The sequence below is a fragment of the Hyla sarda genome, chromosome 8, assembly GCF_029499605.1.
Source record: "Hyla sarda isolate aHylSar1 chromosome 8, aHylSar1.hap1, whole genome shotgun sequence".
NCBI lineage: Eukaryota > Metazoa > Chordata > Amphibia > Anura > Hylidae > Hyla > Hyla sarda.
In genome coordinates, this window is record NC_079196.1 from 42,981,078 (window position 1) to 42,999,963 (window position 18,886).

The 18,886-nt window shown below is 42.6% G+C and overlaps 1 protein-coding gene across 3 annotated transcripts in view; it reads right to left on the reverse strand.

The window, feature by feature from the left end:
- LOC130284711 (dipeptidyl peptidase 4-like) overlaps window positions 1-18,886 on the reverse strand; it is a 121,973-nt gene that overhangs the window by 57,399 nt on the left and 45,688 nt on the right. For all 3 annotated transcript variants that reach the window (XM_056535373.1, XM_056535374.1, XM_056535375.1), the window contains 5 exons: window positions 10,916-11,011; window positions 9,681-9,775; window positions 9,309-9,383; window positions 6,413-6,465; window positions 1,341-1,413 (listed from right to left, as the gene is read on the reverse strand). In XM_056535373.1, coding sequence (XP_056391348.1) covers window positions 1,341-1,413; window positions 6,413-6,465; window positions 9,309-9,383; window positions 9,681-9,775; window positions 10,916-11,011 — 392 coding nt within the window. The remainder of the gene's footprint in view (window positions 1-1,340; window positions 1,414-6,412; window positions 6,466-9,308; window positions 9,384-9,680; window positions 9,776-10,915; window positions 11,012-18,886) is intronic.

Sequence of the window (18,886 nt, forward strand, 5' to 3'; positions counted from 1 at the left end):
ACTTGACATGAAAGCTCCTTTGTTTAGCTGGTCCTCAGCCAGGGCCGGCTCGGCCTATAGGCAAAATAGGCAGCTGCCTAGAGCGCACTCTTGATGGGGGCGCCGCTCTGCCTGCAGCAATAAAGTTAGCCAGCATCCAAAGCACCCGCCCATCCAGCTAAACCCCGCCACCCTAGTAGTAAGTTGATTACATGAGGAGGAGGTTTGTTACAGTGTGTCACCCCAGTAGTAAGGTGGGGTGTGTCAAAGGGCAAAGTCAATGGGCGGGGTCAAGGTGGCGGCAAAATTAGCTTTTGCCTAGGGTGGCAAAAGTCCTTGCGCCAGGCCTGTCCTCAGCTTTAACGTGCAACTGTCATGAGGTTTGGGGCATATAACCTAACCACAGTGTGTGTATGGTGTGTACAATATGTCCCTCATTTACTATTCTAAACCCAACTTGTTTTGTCTTTTTTTTTTGGCGCAACTTTGTCTGCGCCATGTCGCAGACATCGTGCGCCAGTCTGCGACACGATGCGACATTTTTTCCCGACGGACCCGATGTGGATTCTCCCAAACCCGAAAAAGGGGCGTAACCCGACATTTCTGAGCTTTCCCACGCATTTATAAAGGTTTCCAACCCGAATTTGTTGAATTGTTGTGGATTTATTCCCGACAACTCAGAAGAGTTGGAAACCAAAACCTACAAAACCCACGTGCGACAAACAGGATGCGACATAATAATAAATACCAGGGGAAAAAAGCAGTTGGGTAAGAAAGCAACATAGACTTACAACCCGATTTTCTAAGTAAATGAGGGCCTATGTCTGCAGCTGTTGCTTTTATCCCTCTTATTACGGCTTTTATTAGCTCAAAAAACACTTTTATATGCAGCCAATGACAGTCGGATAGGTGTAGCCAGGGGTTCCCTATGCCCTACGGCCGCCACGCCTATCCCCGTATGCCAGCGCTAGGACCGCTGTGTGATTGACATAGGTCCCAGCGCATGCGCCCCTTATCTTTCATATGTAAGCGCCGACCGACATGTCGGTCGGCGCTTACATATGAAAGATAAGGGGCGCATGCGCTGAGACCTGTGTGTCAATCACACAGCGGTCCCAGCGCTGGTGTACAGGGGATCAACGGGGCATAGCGAATCCCTGACCATGCCTATTTGACTGTCAGTGGCTGCATATAAAAGTGTTTTTGAGCTAATAAAAGCCGTAATAAGAGGGATAAAAGCAACAGCTGCAGACATATTGTACACACCATACACACACTGTGGTTACGTTATAGGCCCCAAAACCTCAGGCCAGTTGCGCTTTAATATGTCACTTGGTGTGTAGGCAGCTGAATAGACTTACCAATTTATGACCAACAGGAGACCATGTGATATACTGGATCATGGGATGTAGTTCATTTTGAGTTATATACTGTCTACAAAAATAAAAATAAAAGCACGCAATGGGTGATTAAATAGAAAACCACTAAACAAGGAATATTCCAGTATCATAAATTGCGCAAACAGACATAAACAAGGGGGGAAAACAACTGAAAAAAGTATCATAAAGTAGATAATGGATGAGATGGGAGGATGACCGGGCAATAAGCACAATTAGCACTTTATGGCCGTCTCTTTGTGTCTTTATGACAACACATTACGGAGGCTTTGACATATTAAAACGGTAAAAATGTTATATACTTCCCATTATTAACCTATGCACATACAATAAAAGATATAAAATGTATTAACCAGCAAACTTAAAGTGTTTTTGTTTTTTTGTATAATTCGCTATATGGTTTGTACTAATGGGCAACTTATTTTATGTGGAGTCCTATCATATTTTTTAACTATTCTTCTGACTGAAGTTTAATCAAGTGGTCCTAAAATCTAGCGCCATTTCAAAAGGAAAAACCTTCGCTACAGGTGTGTCCGATGTCCATTTCCTCCTCAAACCATTACATTTAGATTTACATTTAGACTTGGTCACCTGCAAGTTAAACAATTTTGTTTCCCAAAATGTTGGATATTTTACGTTTCAAAATTGTTTACAACTTTGGATGAGTGTGTCACCATGGTGCCCTGGCCTTAAAGGGTTACTCCACCACTGGGGACCTCCGCGATCTCCGCTGTGGCACCCCTGTCATTTGGTGCATGGAGCGAACTCCATCCGTGCCCGATAACTGGCGATGTCAGGTGACACGCCCCTCCGTTCATATCTATGGGAGGAGGCGTGACTGCTATGGACTAGACGTCACCCCCCCTCCCATAGACATGAATGGAGGGGGGCGTGGTGTGACGTCATAAAAGCGGAAGCTGCAAGCTTCAGTCTTCCGCATGCCCCAGCGGTGAGACCCCCGGGATCTTACATTTTATCCCCTATCCTTTGGATAGGGGATACGATGTTTTCAACGGAGTACCCCTCTAAATTCCTGGCAGAAGTTTAAAGGGGTACTCCTGTGGAAAACATTTCTTAAATCAACTGGTGCCAGAAAGTTAAACAGATTTGTAAATTCAGGAACTGTCCAGAGCAGCATAGGTTTGCAATGGGGATTTTCTCCTGCTCTGGACAGTTCCTGACACGGACAGAGGTGTCAGCAGAGAGCACTGTGGACAAGACAAAAAAGAAATTCAAAAAGTATAGAATTTTCTCTGTAGCATACAGCTGCTAAAAAGTACTGGAAGGGTAAAGATTTTTTAATAGAAGTCATTTACAAATTTGTTTAACTTTCTGGCACCAGTTGATTTGAAAAAAAAAAAAGAAAAGTTTTCCACCGGAGTACCCCTTTAACCCCTTAAGGACGCAGGACGTAAATGTACGTCCTGGTGAGGTGGTACTTAACGCACCAGGATGTACATTTACGTCCTAAGCATAACCGCGGGCATCGGAGCGATGCCCGTGTCATGCGCGGCTGATCCCGGCTGCTGATCGCAGCCAGGGACCCGCCGGCAATGGCCGACGCCCGCGATCTCGCGGGCGTCCGCCATTAACCCCTCAGGTGCCGGGATCAATACAGATCCCGGCATCTGCGGCAGTTCGCGATTAAAATGAACGATCGGATCGCCCGCAGCGCTGCTGCGGGGATCCGATCATTCATATCCGATCATTCATAACGCCGCACGGAGGTCCCCTCACCTTCCTCCGTGCGGCTCCCGGCGTCTCCTGCTCTGGTCTGTGATCGAGCAGACCAGAGCAGGAGATGACCGATAATACTGATCTGTTCTATGTCCTATACATAGAACAGATCAGTATTAGCAATCATGGTATTGCTATGAATAGTCCCCTATGGGGACTATTCAAGTGTAAAAAAAAATGTAAAAAAATGTAAAAGTAAAAGTAAAAAAAAAGTGAAAAATCCCCTCCCCCAATAAAAAAGTAAAACGTCCGTTTTTTCCTATTTTACCCCCAAAAAGCGTAAAAAACATTTTTTATAGACATATTTGGTATCGCCGCGTGCGTAAATGTCCGAACTATTAAAATAAAATGTTAATGATCCCGTACGGTGAACGGCGTGAACGAAAAAAAATTTAAAAAGTCCAAAATTCCTACTTTTTTAATACATTTTATAAAAAAAAAATTATAAAAAATGTATTAAAAGTTTTTTATATACAAATGTGGTATCAAAAAAAAGTACAGATCATGGCGCAAAAAATGAGCCCCCATACCGCCGCTTATACGGAAAAATAAAAAAGTTATAGGTCATCAAAATAAAGGGATTATAAACGTACTAATTTGGTTAAAAAGTTTGTGATTTTTTTTAAGCGCAACAATAATATAAAAGTATATAATAATGGGTATCATTTTAATCGTATTGACCCTCAGAATAAAGAACACACGTCATTTTTACCGTAAATTGTACGGCGTGAAAACAAAACCTTCCAAAATTAGCAAAATTGCGTTTTTCGTTTTAATTTCCCCACAAAAATAGTGTTTTTTGGTTGCGCCATACATTTTATGATATAATGAGTGATGTCATTACAAAGGACAACTGGTCGCGCAAAAAACAAGCCCTCATACTAGTCTGTGGATGAAAATATAAAAGAGTTATGATTTTTAGAAGGCGAGGAGGAAAAAATGAAAACGTAAAAATTAAATTGTCTGAGTCCTTAAGGCCAAAATGGGCTGAGTCCTTAAGGGGTTAACCAAACAGTGGAGGTCCAGTTTATTGCACATTAACAGGACAAAGTATGTCAAAGAAGGTTGGTCCTTCAAAAATTCTATGTTGCTCTTGTAATGTGTGTTTTGTGCCAATGGCCTATTCTTCTGAAACGTTATAATGTTCCTGTGTTCACATGCTGTTCAGGACCAGAATAATTGATAGTGTCCAACGTTGGATGAAATGATCCTCTAGTGCAGTGTTTCTCAACCAAGGCGCCTCCGGCTGTTGCAAAAAAACAAGCCCCAGCATGCTGAAAGTTGTAGTTTTGCAACAGCTGGAGGTACACTGGTTGGAAAACAATGCTCTAGTGGATCCAGGTTTTGACTTTAAAACTGTGTTCACACTTAGGGGGAGATTTATCAAAACCTGTGCAGAGGAAGAGTGGTGCAGTTGCCCATAGCAACCAATCAGATTGCTTCTTTCATTTTCCACAGGCCTCTAAAGAGGCCTGTGGAAAATGAAAGAGGCAATCTGATTGGTTGCTATGGGCAACTACACCACTCTTCCTCTGCACAGGTTTTGATAAATCTCCCCATTAGTTTTTTGGTCCATATTCAGAATCTAATAAAAGTCTGATAAGAATAAAAAAAATAACTAGAATTTGTAGCCAGTGTACTGAAGACAGGGCCAGCGGGTCCGGAGCTGCACGGAGCCGACAATCCTCTTCCCCCAACGTCACCGCCTTTTTGATTGACACATAGGGCTACTCAGCAGACAGCAGCCCTGTATGAACAGACTGCTTGCACCAGCATTGGGGTTTTTGGCGCACGTGCAGACTGCACATACAGGGCTGTGAAAATTCAGGGTTCTAGAGATCACATTTTGATCAATTGTGTATAAAATTCTTAGAAATACCCCTCCACCCATAGATCCAGTTGTAACTAATAGGATCAATCAAAAGCGGGTGACGTTGGGGAAAGAGGAATGTCGGTTTGGTGCAGCTCCGGCTCCGCTGGCCCCGCCTCCAGGACACTGGCTACAGAATTGTAAGAGTGCTATTTTAGCTTGTCTTTGGTCTCAGAAAAGCAAAATAAAGGTATGTAAGGAAATAGCACAGTCGGGAGTTTGTGCTTATGGATACATTTTCAGGCATCAATTTAGGTGACAGAGAGTCTTTAAAGAATGAAGAAGAGAGCAGCTCTAAAGATTAGGTTGGTTGATCACAGCTCAAACCAGAGCGTTTCTCAAGTTTTGAAAAAAAATGCTCGGCACCTTGGACTTAAAGGGGTACTCTGCCCGTAGACATCTTATCCCCTGTCCAATGGATAGGGGATAAGATGTCTGATCACGAGGGTCCCGCCACTGAGGACCCCCATGATCTCCCTGCTGCACCCAGCGTTCATTTAGAGTGTCAGGTGCAGCACCAGAGGCATGTGACGTCACGCCAAGTCTATGGGAGGGGGCGTGACAGCTGTGATGTCTCCCATAGACTTGCATTGAGGGGGCGTGGCTGTGATATCACAAACCTCCGCCCCGCATTGCCAGTCTTCCAGCATGGAGCCAAGTTCGCTCTGTGCACTGGATGTCTGGGGTGCCACAGCCGAGATTGGATAAGGGATAAGATGTCTAGGGGCAGAGTACCCCTTTAAATGTGTCACAATTAGAAATGAGCAAATCTCCCAAGATACATATGAGCTCCAATTTTGCCAATCTGAGGTTTTGGCTTGAGAGGTGCTCTTATTACCCAGCAGTCCCTGCTCCTGTACAGTACACTGAGCGGCGGGGCCAGGAGCGGGGCGCCTGACCCAGAGAATGTAGCAGCGATACATCACCACTTACCACTGACCACACAGTGCACTGGGATGAAACAATTCTGAATTGGATTCCATAAAGTTCAGATTCTAACAAATCATAATTTTTTGCTAAATTTGGATCTGATTGGTACCGAATCGATTTCTCTAGTCACAGGAATAATATAAGAATCTTTTCTATGTGTTTTATTTTCTATTTGAGGACCACTTTCTGCCCAGGTTTATACCGTATATTTGTTATTTTCTTCAGCTATGGTTTTGTAGCCAGTAAAAATAGCAAAATAGAAAAAAAAGCAACAATGGTTAATAATAGCCTCAATCTACAATGCATTTATAAGGAAGTTTAACACATAGTAAGTTATTATTATTATTATTATTATTTCTGTTTGTATGTATGTGAGATTGGTCTTCAAATGAAAATTATTATATAAGACATTTCTTTCCCCAGAGAACTGTATAGTGTCTGGTATAAACCCTAGTTTCCCTTTTGACCCTATTGACCCTGGTATCATGAAGTTACTTACTTTGTGTCAACGTCAATGATGCGATAGGAGGCTGTGTATGAATGTCTCCAAACCTGGAAGACATGAAGAGATTTCAGGACATGACAAATAATGGTCACTGTATAAAAAGCCAATCTAAGCAATGCGTTGTAGCATGAACCTTGTTATAATGTGTTTTGGCAAAGTAACTTTTACGGATTGCTGTTTTGTATAGACAATGCCAAGACAGTCTATGGTGGGTTGTGTCAGGTATTAAAGGTCAGCCCCAAAGGGGTATTCCAGGGGGAAACACTTTTTTTTATATATCAACTGGCTCCAGAAAGTTAAACAGATTTGTAAATTACTTCTATTAAAAAATCTTAATCCTTCCAATAATTATAAGCTGCTTAAGTTGAGTTGTTCTTTTCTGTCTGGCAACAGTGCTCTCTGCTGACATCTCTGCTTGTCCTGGGAACTGCACAAAGTAGAAGAGGTTTGCTATGGGGATTTGCTTCTACCCTGGACAGTTCCCGAGACACGTGTCATCAGAGAGCACTTAGACAGAAAGAACAAATCAACTTCAGCAGATCATAAGTACTGAAAGGATTAAAAAAAATAATAGAAGTCATTTACAAATCTGTTTAACTCTCTGGAGCCAGTTGATATATATAAAAAAAGTATTTTCCTGGATAACCCCTTTAAAGAGGAGCTGAAGTCAGTATAAAAAATAGTTATTTATATCATTTTATAGCCTGGGTTGCCCTAATGTCAACTCTGTTGTTAGGTTTTTTGGTGTGAATATGAGGCTGAGGGGCATTAATATGAGAATTAGGGGCATGAGTCAGACCCAGGGAGTATAAATATGAGGCTGAGGGGCGTAAATCAGGCTGAGAGGCTGTGAATACGAGGATTAGGGGGCATGAATCCGGCTAAGGGTGCATAATAAGGGTTAATATGGTCACCGATCCGGCTGGGAGAGGCGGATCACATCTCATTCATTTGAATTAGCCGACTGGAGTCAGATAGTGACTCCCGTCGGCTCATTTACGCCACATATCCGGCTTTATGACTGGACTGAAAACCGTAGTGTACCACAGTTTTCAGTCTGGTCCCAAAACCGGATACGTGGCGTAAATGAGCGGGAGCGCCCGGTTTTAACATCTCCCAGCCGGATCCGGTGACCGTATTGAACAATTATGGTGTGAATATCAGACTGAGGAGGAATGCATCTAGCTGGGGGAGTGAATATGAGGATGAAAGAGCACGAATCAGATTCTGGGGGTGCTAGTATGAGGCTTAGGGGGTATGCATAATGCTCAGGGGGTGTGAATCAGGCTTAGGGGGTGACTATATGACTGAGGTTATGTGAAACAGGCTCAGGGGGTGAATATCAGGCTTAGAAGGCATAAATCAGGCTCAGGGGGGGGTGTAAATATAAGGATGAGGTTGCATGAATTAGGCTCACAGTATACTGCGCATGGGTGGCGACACGCACATCGCAGTGTGTCTGCTCGTAGCGGCGTATTGCCGCTCCGAGCAGGCACACGTAAAGGCAGCATATCGAGGTCCTTCAGTGTCGGATTCCGCAGCTAAATGCGCACGGAAAATCCGCTCGTCTGAACATACCCTAAAACAGGAATTCTTTAATATATTTAATTTTAGAAGTGCGCCTCACACTTTTGGTCTGCAAACTGTTGAAATCTGTTGGTGGATACGGGAAGGATAGGGGACAAGTTATAGATCTCAGGTGTCCGACCATTTGGACCTCCCACCATATCCTGTCTGCAGGAAGGGGGCGTTCCATTCCCAGCTTGATGGGCGGCCAAAACGCCCCCTCCATGTTTCCCATATACATACATCGAGGGGGCATGTCTGGCGCGGAGTTTTACTGACGCAGCCCTGTACAGGAGATTGCGGGGGATCCCAGCGGTCGGACCCCTGCGATCTTGAACATATTCCCTATCCTTCGGATAGAGGATAAGTTATATTCCACTACAGTACAGTGATCCCCCGACCTACGATGGCCCAGACATACGATAATTTCAACATACGATGGCCTCTCAGAGGCCATCGCATGTTGAAGGCAGCATTAATATACGATGCTTCTGTATGTCGGGGTCATCGCATAAACAGCTGTCCTGCAGTGCAGACTGCTTCAGCTGCTGCCGGATAGCCGTTTAATGTGCCCCATGTGCTCCGGTGAGTGTCACTCACCTGTCCCCGCTTCTCTGGACCATCCTCTTCAGGCTCCGCTGCATGGCCGTCGCTCTCCTTCATCGTCATCATGTCGCCGCGCACGCCTTCCCGTCATCCAATAGGAGCGTCACAGTCCAGAGCGGCGGGGACACCCCGGGGACGTGATGATGGCGATGGGGAGCGACGATCCAGAGCAGCTGTGGCGGTCCGGAGCTGCGGGGACACGTGAGTATAACTTTCTATATTACTATTGCACGGATCCCTCAACATACGATGGATTCAAGTAACGATGGTTCATTTGGAACGAATTACCATCGTATGTTGAGGGACCACTGTACTCCTTTAAAGCCACAATAATAGCAGCACTGCATTCATGGAGTCATATCCAACCAAGAATCTTCTGCACTCACATAAATATAATATGACTGTAATTCAGGGTCTATATTATGGCTTCAGCATCTGAACCTATACAGTACTAGAACCATTGGTCAGCTTTGTCTAGTTTAGTACAGTAGAACTATGCCGAATCCAGGTGTATAATATGGGCCCTAAAATATGGCCCCAATCCTTAGAAATACAATAAATATCAAAATACCAAAGCTGTGAAAAAGTCTAGGACAGTGGGCCCTCGGCTGTTGCAAAATTACAACTCCCAGCATGTCTGGACAGCCAAAGGCTGGGGGTACACTGGTTGGGAAACTCTGGTCTAAAAAGAATGCAAGGGAGTTCGATATTCTGTTACCTTCTCATAGTTGTACTGCAGCAGGGCATATTTCCTATCTTCTGACAGCTCATAGAATGATGCATTGTTTCTATCCTGGGAAGACATAAAAATAGAATATTAAGGAACACATATAAGAAGATTAAAGGGGTTTTTAGAGTTAAATTTACTTATCCCCTTTTTACAGGATGGGTGTCAGATAGTATGGCCCGACTTTGTTTTGAACAGCCATTCCATTCCTTGTCTATAGGGCTACCAACCAAAAATGGAGTTGGGGGTTCCATTCTAATGATAGCGGGGTTCCAACTAATGGGACTTTTGAATAGATGATGAGTAAATTTAACTCAGAATAACCCTTTAATTTACATGAAACAGATTAGAGTTGTGACTTACTATTGTGGTGTTTGACAAGAGTGTTATTGTCTCTTCTGTGTCCAAGTTGTGTATAATAACATTATATTCCCGGGTCCGATGGAGATATTCGTTGTCTGAAAAACAGTCAAAATTTTGCATTATTGTAGGAAGAACTGATCATTTATATATCTTTGGACTCTGCTAGTGATACGGACAAAATATGGTCAAGTAGTTTAAATCAAGCATGATCCACCAAACATATGGAGCTCTGTAAATTTCTTATTTGGTGAAAATGGCTCCTTAAAGGGGTTCTCTGGTGGAAATCCTTAATCCTTCCAGTACTTATGAGCTGCTGTATGCTTCACAGGAAGTTATTTTCCTTTTGAATTTATTTTCTGTCTGACCACAGTGCTCTCTGCATGTCAGGAACTGTCCAGAGCAGGAGAGAGGTTTGCTATGGGGATTTGCTCCTTCTCTGGACAGTTCCTGACATGGACAGAGGTGTCAGCAGACAGCACTGTGGTCAGACAGAAAAGAAATTCAAAAAGAAAAGAACTTCCTATGGAAAATACAGAAGCTGATAGGTACTGGAAGAGTTAAGATTTTTTAATAGAAGTAATTTACAAGTCTGTTTAACTTTCTGACACCAGTTTTTTTTTTTATGTTTTCCACCGGAGTACCTCTTTAAGTGAGTTATATTTGGGATGTTCATGGAAACTAGAAGATCATTGTAGAACGGTATGTACAAACTCAAATCAGGCTGGCATTGGCAGAAAACATGATATTACTGTACATTCGGAAACTTTTCTGACTCCTTAATTTTTTTCAAATGTTATGTTCTTGCCTCCACGATGATCAAGAGAAATAGGAAGCCCCCAGAGCTGAATTTTAAGTTGTAGAACAAAGGGTCTGAATACTTATGTCTGTGCCAAATATTAGTTTTATTTGAAAAAAAAATATTAAAATTTCTCTTTCACATTTTTTATGGGGTATTGAGTGCAGAATGATGGGAGAATGTCTTTTATTTTTTTTATTTTAATTTTAATAGTTTTTTTCACATAACAAAATCAGCAAAAAAAAGTCAAAGGGCCTGAAGACTTCCCAAATGCTTTGTATGCTAGGGAGTATAAGTAGTTTTGCAATATCTGGAGGCACCCTGGTTGGGAAACACATGACCAGATGACTGGTGGAGTATATAAATTGGGAGCCTAGTGCTGGGTACTTTGCTAGTTTAGTATCACAAACATATGCTCATGGAGCACGAAGAGATTTACCTGATATCCACTGCAGTCCATAGGATCTATACCTTAACTGATCACCAAAATAGTCATCCAATGTGTATGTCCTTCGGCTGTCTGGAGAATCATCTCCTAAAACAGAAAATCTGTTGAACTTTGTGCAATCTTCTACTGAGCAATTGTCATCAATTGTTACAAATTGGTGTGTTGGCGTGAAATATTCATACTGGGGATGATATGTGCTGATGCACTGTATCATATATGATATATACCATGATTTATTGGTTAATTTCTCTTCTGAAGCAGGATAATCTACATTCAGGGTAGGGTCACACATAGCACATCCGCAATCAACGATAGACAATAGAGCGAGCTCCCTGCTGCGGCCACCGGCCACTGGCATTGATGCATCCTCAGCGTGAAATACGCTGCGGATGCTCAATGCGTGACCCAACCCTATATTGTTATTTTAATTGCAGACACTAGAAGACATTGGATTGATGGAGCACAACGTCACCCGGACATCAACAACAGAGATGGGGGGAAACACCATTTGAGAAGAAATTATAGATGTAAAAAAGAATACAAAAATAATTAAGATATATATATATATACATATATATATATATATATATATATATATATATATATATATATATATACACATATTGTGATAAGGCGAAAGGGTTGGTGTTTGAAGGACGCTATGTGTCACCAAGGCTCCTGGCCTTGGTGGAGTAAAGCCGTATAGTTTTCCAGTGTTTGTGCTGAGGTGAATCCTGATGCTGTGTCTTTTTTAGTATGGCTGGAAGGCTAACATTGGACGGCTTTACTGGGAATGACCAAGAGCAGGGTGAGGGTCATTCCCCACAATCCAGGCCGGCTTTTTCCAGCTTTAAAACTGGGCTCCCTCAGCAGATGTGGGGGATTGTCTTTTGGGAGCTGACACAGCTAGAAGAAGCTGTATGTTTGAAGCTCTGTGTTGGATAACCGAAAAGCCATTGCTTTGTGCCATGCGGCACGAACTCCAGTGTGAACTGTTACCTAAGGAAGCTTAGTTGGACTTTTGTTTGCTGTTTCATTTTCCTGCGTTAAAGACTGTGTTTGCCATTTATTTTGAGTGTGAATAAAACACTGGACTTTTGCTTTACAAACGTTGTCTCCATACCTCAATAATGCTTACTGCACCTCACGACAAGAGCGAGTATTCACAATATGTATATCATCCGTAACATTAACCACCTGCTGCCAACATAGCTCCTGAACTCCCTAATAATAATCATATAATAAGAAGTCGGTTGTCTTTTCAGATCAATATTTAAAAATAGTGACTAATGGGATATTCCCAAATAGAACAGGTGTGGCATATCCACATGATCATTGTCAGAACTTCTACCACAACATAATACTCATATACCTAGAAAGTATGTCTTCAATGAACTATCTAGAACCAGGTATCCGTCTAAAATGTTTTTCTCTTGATGTCTCTCTCAGTAATCTCTAATTCCCTTAATCAATTTATTGTTGGGAGACTCTACCAAAAATAGATTGACCAAAGTAGGCAACCACTTCATTAGAAATGCTAGATATGTCGAGGCCTAAAGGGACTATCTAGGTTTAGAAAACCATGCTTACAGTCTTCCACAGGCAGGGCCAAATTTGTTCATGGGTTGTGCCTGTTATTGCAACTCGGTACCATGGATGGGAATAAAGTTAAGCTACAATGTCGCTAAAACCCTGTGGCACTGTTTTATACAAATTACCATTTTTAGGCATTTTCCTTTAAAAGTTCAAACAGACATAATCATGTAATAGACATGAACAGGGGCAGAACTACTGCTATAGCAACCATTACATCTGCTAAGCCTGGGCGAGAAAAGCCACACAGCGGAAAAGCTGCTGCCCTGTCTGCAACAGGAAGTTTCACACTGGATTTCCGGTCGTGATCTGACATTGGGAAACGTGATAACGGCACAAACATCGTGGCTGCCCTCCATGTAGATTACATCACACACTCTCCCTGTGTGCCACATGTGCTAAATCTTGTTGTCAAACCTTCCTTTAAAAATTGCGGCTGCTCAGCAGCGTTAATTAACTCCTTCTTTGGTCTGATGAGCTGTACTTGCGGCTATCAGCTGCGAGCACAGCTCAGCCCCAACATTGCCAGGTTTATAAGTTTGGTGAACTGAGAATCCCCTTAAGTTCAGATCAAATCCGGGTTCGGGGGGGGCTCAGTTTGCTCAACTCCACAGAATATGTGGAGAGAAGAGATAATGAGGAGAAGTTGTCATGGAGTTCTGGGCTGGATGAAGAAATAAAGGAAAGTGATCAGAGAAGATGCCACCAGTGAGTAACTAGATGTAACTGCTCTGAAATCACTGATACAGGCTGCAAAGCTCCTATATAGTGATACCTTCCCCTAAATGGTCACTGTATGATAGTGTAATTGGTCTATGCATAGCAATTTCATACACTTAAAGCATGGTGGTATTATTCAATAACTACTTAGACTCCTTTCATACTACCGTTTTCACCCGGTAGGTGACGTCCGTTGAGAAGAAAGCGGGAGAAAAAATTGCGCATGACACGTCTTTTTCCCCGCTATCTTCGGCTGCAATAACAGGAGTTATAACGGATGTTAGAGCAATCCCATTCAAGTGAATGGGATCCTCTTTGCCCGTTATAACTCCCGTTGGGCTTCATTACAATAACAGACATTAAGGGCGGTCAAAGACGTCTGTTTGGGGAAAAAAAAACGTCTGTTTGTAATGAAGCAGCTTTCACAGTGTGAAAGTAGCCTTAGTGTTAGTCTTAGTATTCTTGATGCGTGAAAGCCGTTAAGTGGCGTGATACATGTGTGTGCTCTTCTCATGCATAATTAAAATGGGTAATACACAGTATCTATTTAATGGCACTGTGGTTTTACCTCCTAGGTGTCATGGTCATCTAGACAAACAGGGTAGGGGTGGGGGACAAGATTAGCTATGGGGATCAGCCTTTTTTATTTTTTTATTTATGCCCCTGAATAATATATACTATACTAAATAATAGATAACATCCTGCCATGAAGTGTTTCAGGACTGAAGTGACTTTATCCTGATGCATTTTATATTAATCAAATACAATAAAATAAAATCAGCCTCCAACAAAAAAAAAATAAGAGACTGAGAATCTGAGAGCAATTAATTTAGAGGAGAATATTCTGTTTATCTGTGGCATTTTCAGGGGTACACAACTTGTGTTGTATAAGCAGTTAGTGCCTTTGGATACGATCCAACTTGCTGAAAAAGTTGGAGATTTGTTAATAATACCATATGCTTCCTAGATGTTCTGAAACTTACATGCCGGTTACAAACAGATGAATGGCCCTCTGTTCTGTACGTCCATATATTTTCCTAAGATGCTGAGATCATGTACAAGTGTATGCTGTTAGAAATAATCGGGGTAAGATCACAGAAGAATTGTGAAACCACCATCACACACAGGTACAGACACCATATTATGCACTACACTAACTGTACAGCCCCTATAGCACAGTCAAATAAAAAAAATCCTGGAATACCCCTTTAAAAGAGAAGGACTGGTATTTCACATATAAGTCCTTCTCTATTAAAGGAGAACTGTGCTGAAACATTTTTCATTTCCCCTGTGCTTGGGCTACAAAAACTAAAAAAACAAACTTTAACTCACCTTCCTACATTCCCCTGTTGCACTGATATCGGCATCTGGGTCCTCCGGTGCTGGTCTTATTCCTGCTTCTTGGGCTCGGTGACTCATACTGCGTTCAGCGTATCGCTGGCCGCAGTCATGTCCCGCCTCGGCCTGTGCATTGTCATATAAGGAGCCCAGGCGGCAGGGAGAAGGCGGGCCCAAGCTCCTTACATGACAGTGCGCTCAGCCTCACACCGGCCGAGGCAGGACATGACTGCGGCCAGCGATACTCTGAACACAGTATGAGTCACCGAGCCCAAGAAGCAGGAAGAAGACAAGCACCGGATTACAAGGACACCGATATCGGCGCTACAGAAGAAAGTAGGAAGGTGAGTTAAAGTTTTTTTTTTTTTTTCGTTTTTGCAGCCAGGGCACAGGGGAAATGAAAAATGTTTCAGCACAGTTTTTCTTTAAATCCTGAAATTTTTATGGTCAACCAATAACGAATATTCATGATGCCCCAGATACTGTATATATTTGCTTGTTTTCCAAATTACAGTCTTTTAGATCCAGAGAAACCATACCATGCTCACATTGGGATATTACATGAAGCAAAAGAGTAAGATGACCAGATTCCCATGAATTCCTTTAATATAAGTGCATTAGTCGTTGAAATTCCTACAACATTCCAAGCTGTGGATTTCCGGCAATAAAACCGGACCCATCTTAGAGAAACAAAGACACATGAGATTTATATTCTCACATGTTCTGTCAATTACAGAACGCTTACAGGTGCCCCAAGCACTGTCTGTGGAATATTCAAGCATGGTCTACCCTACTTTAATAAATGGGGGGATATTACAGAGCCATCTTACTGATGGTAATTTCCTTCCAAATGTTCTTTATCCGCTGTGATTCTACTATAAATAGATATATTGGCCTTCATAAAACAAAACAACCTCTTAAGACAATAATTCCATCATAAGCCATATCATTCATAGAAACCCAAAGAACAAGTCTTAAAGGACAACTGCAGCGGAAAACACACAGGATAGGGCATAAGTGTTTGATTGCGGTGGTCCGACCACTGGGACCCCCCGCGATCTCCTAAACAGGGCCCCGGCATTAGCGCTCAGTGTGAGCGCTAATGCACGCAGCGTTGACCTGAGAGGTTGACTGTTACCCCCCCTCCCCATACAGCGTTCTTACCTCTCCCATAGAGTTACATGGAGGAGGCGTGTCGGGCGCGGCGTCATGCTGCGGTCAGCACGCCTCCTGCATGGGAGAGCTGCGGCAGAGCCGTGGCCCCATGCAGGAGATCGCGGGGGGTCCCAGCGTTTGGACCCCCGCAATCAAACACTTATGCCCTATCCTGTGGATAGGGGATAAGTGTTTTCCGCTGCAGATGAATATGAATAACAGCTGCGTAAAAAAAAATTCTAATGTGCAATATCAAAGATTTGATGCACTAAAAAATAGAGGATTAAAAAAAAACTGTAAAATTCTGAAAAACACAAAAAAAACGTTATTCCTCGATAAATATAGCACTGTATGCCACACCCTAAATCCAAACCTGTGTCTTAGAACAATGATTCATTATTTCCAAATTCAGACGTTAAGATGTTCAAACATCTGCTGAAAACATGAAGATGCCCAGAATCACTATAGTAGAAACACGCTGTTATTTTCCTTTGCAAACTGGCATAAAGGTGGCAATACTGTAGATGGTGGGATGTAGAGGAAAATAACTGGTAAACTTTTCCAAACACAAAATGTAATAATCTTTTCACGTTCACTTTAGAAGTTAAAGGGGTTGCCTGGATTCAGAAAACATGTTATACACCTCTCTATAGGTAGCCATAGCCCTATAGGTCAAAGTCCTGCTTGGCCTAGTGCTGTGTCCTCGATTCCTCCATATTGTCTTGCTGAGCTAAGTATTCATGTGTTCTGAATGGGGAGAGGGAGGAAACTGCTGCCAGGGCAAGTGCTCCGTGTTAGAAAATTCTAGGGTCCCAGCAGGGATTATTTGGGGTATACTGCAGACTAGACTCTGCCCCCTTAACCCATCACCCACCTTATCCTATGGTGAATTGTTACCGTATAGCAGTGGTCTTCAACCTGCGGACCTCCAGATGTTGCAAAACTACAACTCCCAGCATGCCCGGACAGCCAACGGCTGTCCGGGCATGCTGGGAGTTGTAGTTCTACAACATCTGGAGGTCCGTAGGTTGAAGACCACTGCCGTATAGTATTTGGACATCACATCCAACTGGGTACTGATGACTTTTTCTATAGTAGCATGTAGGCAGTCTCACTAATGGCGCATTATTTAAAGCATTCACATTAGGCCAGAGATCCCAGAATCGCATCTAATGGAATGCAGGATTAGTGAGTTACTCCATCTGCGGCAATACATTTGGGATCATCAGAACAGACAAAGTACTCTATGTAGTACGAAATGGTCCATCGCATCAGCTGGTCTGTTATACTGCTCTGCAGTCAATCCGGAAAAAAGTTTCATTCTGGTTTACAGCATCTATAGTGAGTGCCATTACTTCACTATACCTCATATGTGTCCACCCTGGAGAGAAGCCTGTTCATATAAGTGTGTATCTTTATCAAGTAATTTGCAGTGCCCTCACCTGCTAGTTCTCTGTACATTAAGCTTTACTACATATATTTTCGTATTGCATTATGTTATTGCTCCCCATTGTTTGTCTCCTGATGAACTCATTTATGGGGGAAATACGTAGGGACTGAGTAACCTCATTCTTCTGTTTCCAGAATCCCAACTAGAAGAAAACAGGATTTGGGAGTTATCCCATTTGGGGCAATTGAACAGTATTATTTGTACTATATCTATTTTCCAATTGCATTCCATTGTTTGACCCCTGATTATCCCATTTAGGGGGGAAACATGTAGGGACTAACTTACCTTCTACTTAGTAGGTAGCCTTTCAGTTTGTCAAGACTGCTGAAACAAGCTGATCTAATTGTTATTGATACATTTGTGGTTTCACCCTTATTTTTTGATGTACTTGTTTTACATAATAGGTGGACTAAGTGCCTGAAGGGAAACTTTCACTCTAGAAACATTTTATCAAAACCTGTGTAGAGGAAGAGTTGGGCAGTCGCCCATAACAACCAATCAGTTTTCTTCTTTCATTCTTAAAAAGGCCTGTTAAATATTAAGGAAACAACCTGATTTGTTGCTTTGGGCAGGTTTTGATAAATCTCCCCTATTATTTTTGAATTATGGTAAAAGTGTTGATGCAATAATTTTACATAATTATTTATTTACAATTGGTCACTAGGGTGAGCACTAATACCCATTTTTCCCATTCACTTGAAAAGTAAAACGTAACTTTTATTGCCAACGGTTTAAAAATCTCTAACATACAGTTCCAGATTTCCCAAGAAAAAAGAATGAGGCAGTGTAAATTCAACAAACAGTATCGAGAGAGTCAGTGGGTTTGGCTGGAACAATTTAATAGGAGCCTTAATTCTGAATAAGTGCATAGGGAGATTTATCAAAACCTGTGCAGAGGAAAACTGGAGCAGTTGCCCATAGCAACCAATCAGATCGCTTCTTTTATTTTGAAAAACAACCTGTGCAGAGGAAAACTGGAGCAGTTGTCCATAGCAACCAATCAAATCGCTTCTTTTATTTTGAAAAACAAAAGGCCTCTGAAAAATGAAAGAAGCGATCTGATTGGTTGCTATGGGCAACTCAGAAACTTTTCCTCTACACATGTTTTGATAAATCTCCCCAAAGGAGACTACTGTTCAGGACCCTTAATAGAGTGTCTCTCTCTGTGGTAGGCCCAGCATTTTTAGTAGTACTTGGTCTGCCTACTGATTACAGTGGGAAATGTGTATTGCTTCATTTCCCCTGTGGTGGCCCGGTAGAGAAAAATAAATACTTAATGTTACACTTCCATCACAAATTACAGCAGATTACAGGGGTCTAATTGATTCTTCTGACAAATAAGTAATTTTCAAAGTAGACAACCTCTTTAAGGGCAGGGTCACACCGGGTGCATCCGCAGCGTATTTCACGTTGCGGATGCGCCGGCGGCAGTCACAGAGGGACTGCTGAGCGAGCTTCCTGCTTCCGCCGGGAGCTCACTCTGCAGTCCCTCTGTGACTGCCCTCGGCGCATCTGCAGCGTGAAATGTGCTGCTGGTCCGCCCTGTGGGACCCTGCCCTAAAGGCGGTTATGCGGTATTACACTTGTTGCTGTGGGTTGACACGTTAGACTACAGCTCAGCTAGCTGCTGGCGCAGCGATGTCCCGCCTTAGCCAAATATAGGCTTATACACAGTGTGACGTATTGAGCCCTGTCGCCGGTCTTCT